Source organism: Lissotriton helveticus, chromosome 12 (genome assembly GCF_964261635.1).
Source record: "Lissotriton helveticus chromosome 12, aLisHel1.1, whole genome shotgun sequence".
Classification (NCBI taxonomy): domain Eukaryota; kingdom Metazoa; phylum Chordata; class Amphibia; order Caudata; family Salamandridae; genus Lissotriton; species Lissotriton helveticus.
Window position 1 is genome coordinate 778,661,621 of NC_136073.1, and position 13,899 is coordinate 778,675,519.

A 13,899-nucleotide genomic window follows, 5' to 3' on the forward strand; every position below is an offset into this window, starting at 1 on the left:
GAAGCAAGAAGACCTTGCAGGAAGCGGTGAGTTTATTTATGCTGGGTGTAGTTTTGGGCTGGGGGTTGTTTTATTGTAGTTTAGTAGGCTGGTGGGATTGGGGTAGTTTTAGAGGCTGGGGGTGAGTCAGATTTTGTTTTGCCGGCTGGAGGGGTGGGTCGGGTTGGTTTGTTGGCAGGTGGGTGGGTCAGGAGTAGTTTTGTGGGCTGGGGTTGAGTGGGAGAGGTGTGGCGCCGCGGCCAGGGCGACTGACGCTGGAATCTGGGGACCACGGTTTGATCCCCGGCTCCGGCGGCAGGTTAGCCCAGCACCATGTGACTCTGGGCAATAGCTCGCTTAATCTTCCCGACGGCCCCCCAGTGCCTAGAGACCCTTACGGGTGATTGTGCGCTTTACAAATGTGGACTTTACTTTTTTACTTTTATTCTGTGTTGTTTCACGTTCTATGAGCCTCCTCGGTGAGCTGCCCTATATCTCACTCCTGCCTTGAAGGGGAAGTAAATTGTTTCACCAAGTGTAACTATTTCACTTCACATTGAAGGCCTGTAGTGGAGCGAGCTCTAAACATGATGTTTGTACAACTATGGGAAAGAGATCATACCCCTACTTTTTTTTTTAAGAAACTAAATTGATTGTCAGCAAAATTGAGAACATCTCAAATGACAACTCTTTTCATGAAAGTGAAAACTTTAAAGTAGGCACTATAATTTGCTCACTACTTATCCTCCCGAACTTTTAAACTAACATTGTAAGTTGGGAAGAAACCGCGGGGCAGATCTAAAAGAAACTAACGCAGGGCGATGAAGCAAGTCATTTTGCTGTGCTGCACTGCGTTAGTTTCAAAGCACAGGGATGCAACATATTTACAACAGTATGTTGCATCTCTCTGCTTCCCTTTGCGCTGGCACACAAACAGCTGCCATGCGCCGGCACAGGCATCCTTGTACAGTGGTGCAAGGATAGCTGCGTCATGGGGAGATTGATCTTGTGCAGGAAGGGGAACCTTCTGACATTCTGACACATTTCCAGATTTAGGATTTCTTGTAAATCTGGAAATGCATCAGTGGACATGGGTGTTGCGTGGGAACACCCATATCAACACCCATGTCCCGCCCCTAACACGCAAAGTGTTGCATGAACTGGGGCGATACTTACGAGCACAGGTTAAGTCACGCAGAATGACTTTACCTGTGTTTGTAAATATCACTCAGCAGGCTACGCCACAAGTGCCTCATGCAACTAGATGCACTGCGGCACATGGGGATTGTAAATCTGCTCCCATATATTTAGGTCCGATCATTTCTCAGTCATCAAACAAAAACATAGTTCAAAGGTCACTACAAAAACTCTTCTCGCTCCCTGTGTTTTTAGTAGGTGACACTATATTGTTTCCTCTCCTGTTTTAAAACATTGCATGTCTTATGTTTTACCTTTGTTCACCTGCAGCTTCTTTTAGAATCGGGACTCAACATGTGAATTTTCACTCAAATAGCAGTACTCATCTCTATTTCAGAAACTCAAACCCTGATAATGACAATTAAGCATAATACCTCATTTACACTTACAGGCAGGAAATCAAAACTCACATTGTTGGACATCCTGAATTGAGTAAAATTCAAATTTCAACTGTGGTTGATGGTGCTCACTCAACTAGACTGTAGACAATTAACTAGGAATCAAGAAAGAAAAGTAATGAGTTGAGTCAAGAACTTCAGTTGTCACAATAATTTTAGAGCAAAGGATTCCATGAGCTGTGAAAGTCGGAGGTCAGTGGCATAGCCTCCCATAGTAGGAAACAGTATACAATATATGCTTTATAAACACTGGAGATTCAAGACGGGTCTGTGAACTACGACCTTATTTTTTAACATGAATAATTTCTGATGTCTAAAAGGGATTATAAGAGAAAGAACATTATCTCTATATCCAGGGTTCAGTTCAGGGGAGGCGAGAGGAGAAAAGAAAACTTGATTCTCACCTATGCTGTTGTTATACTAAATCCCCAAATACCAAAATATTTCAATATCATTTCGCCAAATAGAATGAGAAAACACCTTCACTGCAATGTGCTGTACAAAAGAATTCCTCACTTCTCATCCCTAAAACCCAGACCTTAAGTTACTGTTTTCAGGATTGTCCTATATCAGAAACTGTGGGGATTCACATTTTCATCAAGTAACACTCCCTTTCTATAAGTGACTACTAAAAGATTGTCTAGACTTGGGATGAAACATGTTGGCCCTATGGAACCTTGTAAATGATTTTTAACTATCCAAAGTGCTTTTGTTACATGAAATCAGCTTCATTTTGCTGTATGAGAATAATGCCCTAAAACATCACCTGCTTGTGAAACAACTATTCTCTGTCTACTACAGCGTCATTGTTTAAACATATTTTTGGTTGCTTTTCAAGTTGCAAGTTAAATGTATAAGTATGAAGGAAATAGATGGTAAGAACAGCTCAAGATGGCACCTAGGCTGTTCAAAAAGCCTTGAAAATTACCTAATCAGCTAATTTATAAGTTACTGGAGTAAGTATGTAGATGAATCAAAATAAGGAATGGGCAGGTCACTTGGAGGGATTGTAGTTGCCATAAGAGACTTGTAGGGGAGCATTACACTCCTCCTGTTCTCAGAATGGATGTGTGGGTGACAGTGATATTTTATGAATGCAGGCCACCCAGTGCCCCTGTAACAGATTATGTGTGTGTGTGTATATCTTTGAACTGGATGTGAGGACAGACGTATTGTGAGAGTTCAATGAGTTGGAGTTGGAGGGTGGAGTTGGAGGGTGGAGTTGGAGTTGGAGGGTGGAGTTGGAGTTGGAGGGTGGAGTTGGAGTTGGAGGGTGGAGTTGGAGATGGAGGGTGGAGTTGGAGGGTGGATTTGGAGGGTGGAGTTGGAGTTGGAGTTGGAGGGTGGAGTTGGAGGGTGGAGTTGGAGGGTGGAGTTGGAGTTGGAGGGTGCAGTTGGAGTTGGAGGGTCCTATTGGCTATGGCAATGCTTGTTGGTAGCAAGCAAGGACAGTGCTGTTGTGGTGCTGATTGATGATGTGGTTGGGCTGAGTGAAGTGGCGATGTATTAGAGTGATGTGGTGGTGTCCCAGAGTGATGTGGTGGTGTCCCTGAGTGATGTGGTGGTGTCCGTGAGTGATGTGGTAGTGTTCCTGAGTGATGTGGTGGTATTCCCAGAGTGATGTGGTGGTGTCCCTGAGTGATGTGGTGGTGTCCCCGAGTGATGTGGTGGTGTCCCTGAATGATGTGGTGGTGTTCCTGAGTGATGTGGTGGTGTCCCTGAGTGATGTGGTGGTGCCCCTGAGTAATGTGGTGGTGCCCCTGAGTGATGTGGTGGTGTCCCTGAGGGATGTGGTGGTGTTCCTGAGTGATGGAGGGTGGAGTTGGAGGGTGGATTTGGAGGGTGGAGTTGGAGGGTGGAGTTGGAGTTGGAGGGTGGAGTTGGAGTTGGAGGGTGGAGTTGGAGTTGGAGGGTGGAATTGAAGGGTGGAGGGTGGGTTGGAGGGTGGAGGTTGGAGTTGGAGGGTGGAGTTGGAGTTGGAGGGTCGAGTTGGAGGGTGGAGTTGGAGGGTGAAGTTGAAGGGTGCTGTTGGAGTTGCAGGGTGGAGTTGGAGTTTGCGGGTGGAGTTTGCGGGTGGAGTTGGAGGGTGGAGTTGGAGGGTAGAGTTGGAGGGTGGAATTGGAGTTGGAGGGTGGAGTTGGAGTTGGAGGGTGTTATTGGAGTTGGAGGATGGAGTTGGAGTTGGAGAGTGGAGTTGGAGGGTGGAGTTGGAGTTGGAGGGTGGAGTTGGAAGGTGGAGTTGGAGTTGTAGGGCGGAGTTGGAGGGTGGAGGTGGAGTTGGAGGGTGGAGTTGGAGGGTGGAGTTGAAGGGTGGAATTGGAGGGTGGAGTTGGAGGGTGGAGGGTGGGTTGGAGGGTGGAGGTTGGAGTTGGAGGGTGGAGTTGGAGGGTGGAGTTGAAGGGTGCAGTTGGAGTTGGAGGGTGGAGTTGGTGTCCCTGAGTGATGTGGTGGTGTCCCTGAATGATGTGGTGGTGTTCCTGAGTGATGTGGTGGTGTCCCTGAGTGATGTGGTGGTGCCCCTGAGTGATGTGGTGGTGTCCCTGAGTGATGTGGTGGTGTCCCCGAGTGATGTGGTGGTTTCCCTGAGTGATGTGGCGGTGTTCCTGAGTGATGTGGTGGTATTCCCAGAGTGATGTGGTGGTGTCCCTGAGTGATGTGGTGGTATCCCCGAGTGATGTGGTGGTGTCCCTGAATGATGTGGTGGTGTTCCTGAGTGATGTGGTGGTGTTCCTGAGTGATGTGGTGGTGCCCCTGAGTGATGCGGTGGTGCCCCTGAGTGATGTGGTGGTGTCCCTGAGGGATGTGGTGGTGTTCTTGAGTGATGGAGGGTGGAGTTGGAGGGTGGATTTGGAGGGTGGAGTTGGAGGGTGGAGTTGGAGTTGGAGGGTGGAGTTGGAGTTGGAGGGTGGAGTTGGAGTTGGAGGGTGGAATTGAAGAGTGGAGGGTGGGTTGGAGGGTGGAGGTTGGAGTTGGAGGGTGGAGTTGGAGTTGGAGGGTGGAGCTGGAGGGTGGAGTTGGAGGGTGAAGTTGAAGGGTGCTGTTGGAGTTGCAGGGTGGAGTTGGAGTTTGCGGGTGGAGTTTGCGGGTGGAGTTTGCGGGTGGGGTTGGAGGGTGGAGTTTGCGGGTAGAGTTGGAGGGTGGAGTTGGAGGGTAGAGTTGGAGGGTGGAATTGGAGTTGGAGGGTGGAGTTGGAGTTGGAGGGTGTTATTGGAGTTGGAGGGTGGAGTTGGAGTTGGAGGGTGGAGTTGGAGGGTGGAGTTGGAGTTGGAGGGTGGAGTTGGAAGGTGGAGTTGGAGTTGTAGGGCGGAGTTGGAGGGTGGAGGTGGAGTTGGAGGGTGGAGTTGGAGTTGGAGAGTTGAGTTGGTGTTGGAGGGTGGAGTTGGAGTTGGAGGGTGAAGTTGGAGGGTGGAGTTGAAGGGTGGAATTGGAGGGTGGAGTTGGAGGGTGGAGGGTGGGTTGGAGGGTGGAGGTTGGAGTTGGAGGGTGGAGTTGGAGGGTGGAGTTGAAGGGTGCAGTTGGAGTTGGAGGGTGGAGTTGGAGTTGGAGTTGGCGGGTGGAGTTAGAGTTGGAGGGTGGAGTTGGAGTTGGAGGGTAGAGTTGGAGGGTGGAGTTGGAGGGTAGAGTTGGAGGGTGGAGTTGGAGTTGGAGGGTGGAGTTGAAGTCAGAGGGTGTAGTTGGAGGGTGGAATTGGAGGGTGGAGTTGGAGGGTGGAGTTGGAGTTGGAGGGTGGAATTGGAGGGCGGAGTTGGAGTTGGAGTATGGAGTTCGAGGGTGGAGTTGGAGTTGGAGGGTGGAGTTGGAGTTGGAGGGTGGAGTTGGAGGGTGGAGTTGTAGGGTGGAGTTAAAGTTGGAGGGTGGAGTTGGAGTTGTAGGGCGGAGTTGGAGGGTGGAGTTAGGGTTGGAGGGTGGAGTTTGAGTTGGAGGGTGGAGTTGGAGTTGGAGGGTGGAGGTGGAGTTGGAGGGTGGAGTTGGAGGGTGGAGTTGGAGGGTGGAGTTGGAGTTGGAGGGTGGAGTTGGAGTTGGAGAGTGGAGTTGGAGGGTGGAGTTGGATTGTGCAGTTGGAGGGTGGAGTTGGAGTTGGAGGGTTGAGTTGAAGGGTGGAGTTGGAGGGTGGAGTTGGAGGGTGGAGGGTGGGTTGGAGGGTGGAGGTTGGAGTTGGAGGGTGTAGTTGGAGGGTGTAGTTGGAGGGTGGAGTTGGAGGGTGGAGTTGGAGTTGGAGGGTGGAGGTGGAGTTGGCGGTTGGAGTGGGGTGGAGTTGGAGGGTGGGGGGGAGTTGGAGGGTGGAGTTGGAGGGGTTTTGGAGGGAGTTGGAGGGTGGAGTTGGAGTTGGGAGGGTGAGGGGGAGTGGGTTGGGGTGGAGTTGGAGTTGAGGGGTGGTGTTTGGAGTTGGAGGGTGGAGTTGGAGTTGAAGGGTGGAGTTGGAGTTGGAGTTGGATGGTGTAGTTGGAGGGTGGAGTTGGAGGGTGGAGTTTGAGTTGTGTAGGGCGGAGTTGGAGGGTGGAGTTGGAGTTGGAGGTTGGAGTTGGAGTTGGAGGGTGGAGTTGGAGTTAGAGGGTGGAGATGGAGTTGGAGGGTAGAGGTGGAGTTGGAGGGTGGAGTTGGAGTTGGAGGGTGGAGTTAGAGGGTGGAGTTGGAGTTGGAGGGTGGAGTTGGAGGGTGAATTTGGAGTTGGAAGGTGGAGATGGATTTGGAGGGTGGAGTTGGAGGGTGGAGTTGGAGTTGGAGGGTGGAGTTGGAGTTGGAGGGTGGAGTTGGAGGGTGGAGTTGGAGGGTAGAGTTGAAGGGTGGAATTGGAGGGTGGAGGGTGGGTTGGAGGCTGGAGGTTGGAGTTGGAGGGTGGAGTTTGAGTTGGAGGGTGGAATTGGAGTTGGAGGGTGGAGTTGGAGAGTGGAGTTGGAGGGTGGAGTTGAAGGGTGCAGTTGGAGTTGGAGGGTAGAGATGGAGTTGGCAGGTGGAGTTGGAGTTGGAGGGTGGAGTTGGAGTTGGAGTTGGAGGGTGGAGTTGGAGTTGGAGGGTGGAGTTGGAGTTGGAGGGTGGAATTGAAGGGTGGAGGGTGGGTTGGAGGGTGGAGGTTGGAGTTGGAGGGTGGAGTTGGAGTTGGAGGGTGGAGTTGGAGGGTGGAGTTGGAGGGTGAAGTTGAAGGGTGCTGTTGGAGTTGCAGGGTGGAGTTGGAGTTTGCGGGTGGAGTTTGCGGGTGGAGTTTGCGGGTGGAGTTGGAGGGTGGAGTTTGCGGGTAGAGTTGGAGGGTGGAGTTGGAGGGTAGAGTTGGAGGGTGGAATTGGAGTTGGAGGGTGGAGTTGGAGTTGGAGGGTGTTATTGGAGTTGGAGGGTGGAGTTGGAGTTGGAGGGTGGAGTTGGAGGGTGGAGTTGGAGTTGGAGGGTGGAGTTGGAAGGTGGAGTTGGAGTTGTAGGGCGGAGTTGGAGGGTGGAGGTGGAGTTGGAGGGTGGAGTTGGAGTTGAAGAGTTGAGTTGGTGTTGGAGGGTGGAGTTGGAGTTGGAGGGTGAAGTTGGAGGGTGGAGTTGAAGGGTGGAATTGGAGGGTGGAGTTGGAGGGTGGAGGGTGGGTTGGAGGGTGGAGGTTGGAGTTGGAGGGTGGAGTTGGAGGGTGGAGTTGAAGGGTGCAGTTGGAGTTGGAGGGTGGAGTTGGAGTTGGAGTTGGCGGGTGGAGTTAGAGTTGGAGGGTGGAGTTGGAGTTGGAGGGTAGAGTTGGAGGGTGGAGTTGGAGGGTAGAGTTGGAGGGTGGAGTTGGAGTTGGAGGGTGGAGTTGGAGTCAGAGGGTGTAGTTGGAGGGTGGAATTGGAGGGTGGAGTTGGAGTTGGAGTTGGAGGGTGGAATTGGAGGGTGGAGTTGGAGTTGGAGGGTGGAGTTCGAGGGTAGAGTTGGAGTTGGAGGGTGGAGTTGAAGTTGGAGGGTGGAGTTGGAGGGTGGAGTTGTAGGGTGGAGTTAAAGTTGGAGGGTGGAGTTGGAGTTGTAGAGCCGAGTTGGAGGGTGGAGTTAGGGTTGGAGGGTGGAGTTGAGTTGGAGGGTGGAGTTGGAGTTGGAGGGTGGAGGTGGAGTTGGAGGGTGGAGTGGAGTTGGAGGGTGGAGTTGGAGGGTGGAGTTGGAGTTGGAGGGTGGAGTTGGAGTTGGAGAGTGGAGTTGGAGGGTGGAGTTGGATTGTGCAGTTGGAGGGTGGAGTTGGAGTTGGAGGGTGGAGTTGAAGGGTGGAGTTGGAGGGTGGAGTTGGAGGGTGGAGGGTGGGTTGGAGGGTGGAGGTTGGAGTTGGAGGGTGTAGTTGGAGGGTGGAGTGGGAGGGTGGAGTTGGAGGGTGGAGTTGGAGTTGGAGGGTGGAGTTGAAGTTGGCGGGTGGAGTTGGAGTTGGAGGTTGGGAGGTGGAGTTGGAGGGTGGAGTTGGAGGGTAGAGTTGGAGGGTGGAGTTGAAGGGTGGAGTTGGAGTGGAGGGTGGAGTTGGAGGGTGGAGTTGGAGGGTGGAGTTGGAGTTGGAGGGTGGAGTTGGAGTTGAAGGCTGGAGTTGGAGTTGGATGGTGTAGTTGGAGGGTGGAGTTGGAGGGTGGAGATTGAGTTGTGTAGGGCGGAGTTGGAGGGTGGAGTTGGAGTTGGAGGTTGGAGTTGGAGTTGGAGGGTGGAGTTGGAGTTGGAGGGTGGAGATGGAGTTGGAGGGTAGAGGTGGAGTTGGAGGGTGGAGTTGGAGGGTGGAGTTGGAGGGTAGAGTTGAAGGGTGGAATTGGAGGGTGGGGGGAGGCTGGAGGTTGGAGTTGGAGGGTGGAGTTGGAGTTGGAGGGTGGAATTGGAGTTGGAGGGTGGAGTTGGAGGGTGGAGTTGGAGGGTGGAGTTGAAGGGTGCAGTTGGAGTTGGAGGGTAGAAATGGAGTTGGCAGGTGGAGTTGGAGTTGGAGGGTGGAGTTGGAGTTGGAGTTGGAGGGAAGAGTTGGAGGGTGGAGTTGGAGGGTGGAGTTGGAGGGTGGAGTAGGAGTTGAGGGTGGAGTTGGAGGGTGGAGTTGGTGGAAATGGAGTTGGAGGGTGTAGTTGGAGTTGGAGGGTGTAGTTGGAGTTGGAGGGTGGAGTTGGAGGGTGGAGTTGGAGTTGGAAGGTGGAGTTGGAGGGTGGAGTTGGAGGGTGGGGTTGGAGGGTGGAGTTGTAGGGTGGAGTTGTAGGATGGAGTTGGAGTTGGAGGGTGGAGTTGGAGTTGTAGGGCAGAGTTGGAGGGTGGAGTTAGAGTTGGAGGGTGGAGTTGGAGTTGGAGGGTGGAGTTGGAGGGTGGAGTTGGAGTTGGAGGGTGGAGTTGGAGTTGGAGAGTGGAGTTGGAGGGTGGAGTTGGAGTTGGAGCGTGGAGTTGGAGGGTGGAGTTGGAGTTGGAGGGTGGAGTTGAAGGGTGGAGTTAGAGGGTGGAGTTGGAGGGTGGAGGGTGGGTTGGAGGGTGGAGGTTGGAGTTGGAGGGTAGAGTTGGAGTTGGAGGTTGTAGATGGAGGGTGGAGTTTGAGGGTGAAGTTGGAAGGTGGAGTTGAAGGGTGCAGTGGGAGTTGGAGGGTGGAGATGGAGTTGGTGGGTGGAGTTGGAGGATGGAGTTGGAGGGTGGGAGTTGGAGGGTGGAGTTGGAGGGTAGACTTGGAGGGTGGAGTTGGAGGGTGGAGTTGGAGTTGGAGGTGGATTTGGAGGGTGGAATTGGAAATGGAGGGTGGAGTTGGAGGGTGGAGTTGGAAGTGGAGGGTGGAGTTGGAATTGGAGGGTGGAGTTGGAGGGTGGAGTTGGAGGGTGGAGTTGGAGTTGTAGGGTGTAGTTGGAATTAGAGGGTGGAGGTGGAGTTGGAGGGTGGAGTTGGAGTTGGAGGGTGCAGTTGGAGGGTGGAGTTGGAGGGTGGAGTTGGAAGTTGGAGTTGGAGTGTGGAGTTGGAGTGTGGAGTTGGAGTTAGAGGGTGGAGTTGGAGTTGGAGGATAGAGTTGGAGGGTGGAGTTGGATGGTGGAATTGAAGGGTGGGGTTGGAGGGTGGAGTTGAAGGGTGGAGTTGAGGGGTGGAACTGGAGTTGGAGGGTTGAGTTGGAGGGTGAAGTTGGAAGGTGGAGTTGGAGTTGGAGGGTGGAGTTGGAGTTGGAGTTGGAGGGTGGAGGTGGAGTTGGAGGGTGAAATTGGAGTTGGAGGGTGAAGTTGGAGGGTGGAGTTGGAGGGTGGAGTTGGAGGGTGGAGTTGGAGTGTGGAGTTGGAGGTGGAGTAAGAGTTGGAGTGTGGAGTTGGAGGGTGGGTTGGAGTTAGAGGGTGGAGTTGGAGTTGGAGGATAGAGTTGGAGGGTGGAGTTGGAGGGTGGAATTGAAGGGTGGAGTTGGAGGGTGGAGTTGGAGGGTGGAGTTGGAGGGTGTAGTTTGAATGGTGAAGGGTGGAGTTGGAGTTGGAGGTTGGAGTTGGAGGTGGAGTTGGAGCATGGAGTTGGAGTTGGAGGTTGGAGTTGGAGGGTGGAGTTGAGGTTGGAGGGCGGAGTTGGAGATGGAGTTGGAGGGTGGAGTTAGAGGGTGGAGTTGGGGGTGGAGTTGGAGGGTGGAGTTGGAGTTGGAAGGTGGAGTTGGAGTTGGAGGGTGGAGTTGGAGGGTGGAGTTGAAGGGTGGAGGGTGGAGGGTGGAGTTGGAGTTGGAGGGTGGAGTTGGAGGTTGGAGTTTGAGGGTGGAGTTGAAGGGAGCAGTTGGAGTTGGAGGGTGGAGTTGAGTTTGGCGGGTGGAGTTGGAGTTGGAGGGTGGAGTTGGAGTTGGAGGGTAGAGTTGGAGGGTGGAGTTGGAGGGTGGAGTTGGAGTTGGAGGGTGGAGATGGAGTTAGAGGGTGGAGTTGGAGTGTGGAGTTGGAGTTGGAGGGTGCAGTTAGAGTTGAGGGTGGAGTTGGAGGGTGGAGTTGGTTGAAATGGAGTTGGAGGGTGTAGTTGGAGTTGGAGGGTGTAGTTGGAGGGTGGAGTTGGAGTTGGAGGGTGGGAGTTGGAGTTGGAGTTTAAGGTGGAGTTGGAGGGTGGAGATGGAGGGTGGAGTTGGAGGGTGGAGTTGGAGGGTGGAGTTGGAGTTGTAGGGCAGAGTTGTAGGGTGGAGTTAGAGTTGGAGGGTGGAGTTGGAGGGTGGAGTTGGAGTTGGAGAGTGGAGTTGGAAGGTGGAGTTGGAGCGTGGAGTCGGAGGGGTGGAGTTGGAGTTGGAGGGTGGAGTTGAAGGGTGGAGTTGGAGGGTAGAGTTGGAGGGTGGAGGGTGGTTGGAGGGTGGAGGTTGGAGTTGGAGGGTAGAGGTGTAGTTGGAGGGTGGAGTTGGAGGGTGGAGTTGGAAGGTGGAGTTGAAGGGTGCAGTACGAGTTGGAGGGTGGAGTTGGAGTTGGCGGGTGGAGTTGGAGGGTGGAGTTGGAGTTGGAGTTGGAGGGTGGAGTTGGAGGGTGGAGTTGGAGGGTAGAGTTAGGGGGTGGAGTTGGAGGGTAGAGTTGGAGTTGGAGGGTGGAGTTGGAGGGTGGAGTTGGAGGGTGAGTTGGAGTTGGAGGGTGGAGTTGAAGTTGTAGGGTGGAGTTGTAGTTAGAGGGTGGAGGTGGAGTTGGAGGGTGGAGTTGGAGTTGAAGGGTGAAGTTGGAGGGTGGAGTTGGAGCGTGGAGTTGGAGTTGGAGTGTGGAGTTGGAGGGTGGAGATGGAGTTAGAGGGTGGAGTTGGAGTGTGGAGTTGGAGTTAGAGGTAGAGTTGGAGTTGGAGGATAGAGTTGGAGGGTGGAGTTGGAGGGTGGAATTGAAGGGTGGAGTTGGAGGGTGGATTTGGAGGGTGAAGTTGGAGGGTGGAACTGGAGTTGGAGGGTTGAGTTGGAGGGTGAAGTTGGAGTTGGAAGGTGGCGTTGGAGTTGGAGGGTGGAGTTGGTGTTGGAGGGTGGAGGTGGAGGGTGGAGTTGGAGGGTGGAGTTGGAGGTTGGAGTTGGAGGGTGGAGTTGGAGGGTGGAGATGGAGTTAGAGGGTGAGTTGGAGTGTGGAGTTGGAGTTGGAGGGTGGAGTTGGAGTTGAGGGTGGAGTTGGAGGGTGGAGTTGGTAGAAATGGAGTTGGAGGGTGTAGTTGGAGTTGGAGGGTGGAGTTGGAGGGTGGAGTTGGAGTTGGAGGGTGGAGTTGGAGTTGGAGGGTGGAGTTGGGTTGGAGTTGGAAGGTGGAGTTGGAGGGTGGAGTTGAAGTTGTGGGGCAGAGTTGGAGCGTGGAGTCGGAGGGTGGAGTTGGAGTTGGAGGGTGGAGTTGAAGGGTGGAGTTGGAGGGTAGAGTTGGAGGGTGGAGGGTGGGTTGGAGGGTGGAGGTTGGAGTTGGAGGGTAGAGGTGTAGTTGGAGGGTGGAGTTGGAGGGTGGAGTTGGAAGGTTGGAGTTGAAGGGTGCAGTACGAGTTGGAGGGTGGAGTTGGAGTTGGCGGGTGGAGTTGGAGGGTGGAGTTGGAGTTGGAGTTGGAGGGTGGAGTTGGAGGGTGGAGTTGGAGGGTAGAGTTAGGGGGTGGAGTTGGAGGGTGGAGTTGGAGGGTGGAGTTGGAGTTGGAGGGTGGAGTGGAAGTGGAGGGTGGAGTTGGAATTGGAGGGTGGAGTTGGAGGGTGGAGTTGGAGGGTGGAGTTGGAGTTGGAGGGTGGAGTTGAAGGTTGTAGGGTTGAGTTGTAGTTAGAGGGTGGAGGTGGAGTTGGAGGGTGGAGTTGGAGTTGAAGGGTGAAGTTGGAGGGTGGAGTTGGGGGGGAGTTGGAGTTGGAGTGTGGAGTTGGAGGGTGGAGATGGAGTTAGAGGGTGGAGTTGCAGTTGGAGGATAGAGTTGGAGGGTGGAGTTGGAGGGTGGAATTGAAGGGTGGAGTTGTAGGGTGGATTTGGAGGGTGAAGTTGGAGGGTGGAACTGGAGTTGTAGGGTTGAGTTGGAGGGTGAAGTTGGAGTTGGAAGGTGGAGTTGGAGTTGGAGGGTGAGTTGGAGTTGGAGGGTGGAGGTGGAGGGTGGAGTTGGAGGGTGGAGTTGGAGGTTGGAGTTGGAGGGTGGAGTTGGAGGGTGGAGATGGAGTTGGAGGGTGGAGTTGGAGTTGAGGGTGGAGTTGGAGGGTGGAGTTGGTAGAAATGGAGTTGGAGGGTGTAGTTGGAGTTGGAGGGTGGAGTTGGAGGGTGGAGTTGAGTTGGAGGGTGGAGTTGGAGTTGGAGTTGGAGTTGGAAGGTGGAGTTGGAGGGTGGAGTTGAAGTTGTGGGGCAGGGTGGGAGGGTGGAGTTAGAGTTGGAGGTGGAGTTGGAGGGAGAAGTTGGGGGTGGAGTTGGAGGGTGGAGTTGAGTTGGAAGTTGGAGTTAGAGGGTGGAGTTGGAGGGTGGAGTTTGGAGGGTGGATTTGGAGGTTGGAGTTGGAGGGTGGAGTTGGAGAGTGGAGTTGGAGTGTGGAGGGTGGAGTTGGAGTTGGAGGGTGGAGTGGAGGAGAGTTGGGGGTGGAGTTTGAGTTGGAGCGTGGAGTTGGGAGGTGGAGTTGGAGGGTGGAGTTGGAGTTGGAGGGTGGAGTTGGAGGGTGGAGTTGAAGGGTGGAGTGTTGGAGTTGGAGGTGGAGGGTGGAGTTGGAGGGCGAGGTTGGAGTTGGAAGGTGGAGTTGGAGTTGGAGGGTGGAGTTGGAGTTGAAGGGTGGAGTTGGGGTGGAGGTGGAGTGGAGTTGGAGGGTGGAGTGTGGAGGGTGGAGTTGGACGGGAGTTGAATGGTGGAGGTGGAGTTGGAGTTGGAGGGTGGAGTTGGAGGGTGGAGTTGGAGGGTGGAGTTGGAGTTGGAGGGTGGAGTTGGAGTTGGAGGGTGGAGTTGGAGGATGGAGATGAAGGGTGAATCGTGGTGTTTGAGGGTGGAGTTGGAGGGTGGAGTTGGAGGGTGGAGTTAAAGTTGGAGGGTGGAGTTGGAAGGTGGAGTTGGAGTTGGAGGGTGGAGTTGGAGTTGGAGGGTGAGTTGGAGGGTGGAGGGTGGAGTTGGAGTTGGAGGGTGGAGTTGGAGTTGGAGTTGGAGGGTGGAGTTGGAGGGTGGAGTTGGAGTGTGGAGGTGGGTTGGAGGGTGGAGGTTGCAGTTGGAGGTGTAGTTGGAGGGTGTAGTTGGAGGGTGTAGTTGGAGGGTGGAGGTGGAGGATGGAGTTGGAGTTGAAGGGTGCAGTTAGGAGTTGGCGGGTGGAGTTGGAGGGTGGAGTTGGAGTTGGAGGGGTGGAGTTGGGAGGGTGGAGTTGGAGGGTAGAGTTAGGGGGTGGAGTTGGAGGGTAGAGTTGGAGTTGGAGGGTGGAGTTGGAGGGTGGAGTTGGAGTTGGAGGGTGGAGTTGGAAGTGGAGGGTGGAGTTGGAATTGGAGGGTGGAGTTGGAGGGTGGAGTTGGAGGGTGGAGTTGGAGTT

The 13,899-nt window shown here is 54.0% G+C and overlaps 1 protein-coding gene across 1 annotated transcript in view; it reads right to left on the reverse strand.

The window, feature by feature from the left end:
- Nucleotides 1-13,899, reverse strand: part of LOC144798133 (uncharacterized) — a 49,584-nt gene that overhangs the window by 12,390 nt on the left and 23,295 nt on the right. Inside the window, exon 2 of the mRNA XM_078668888.1 lies at nucleotides 1,587-1,669. Coding sequence (XP_078525014.1) covers nucleotides 1,587-1,598 — 12 coding nt within the window. The 5' untranslated portion in view covers nucleotides 1,599-1,669. The remainder of the gene's footprint in view (nucleotides 1-1,586; nucleotides 1,670-13,899) is intronic.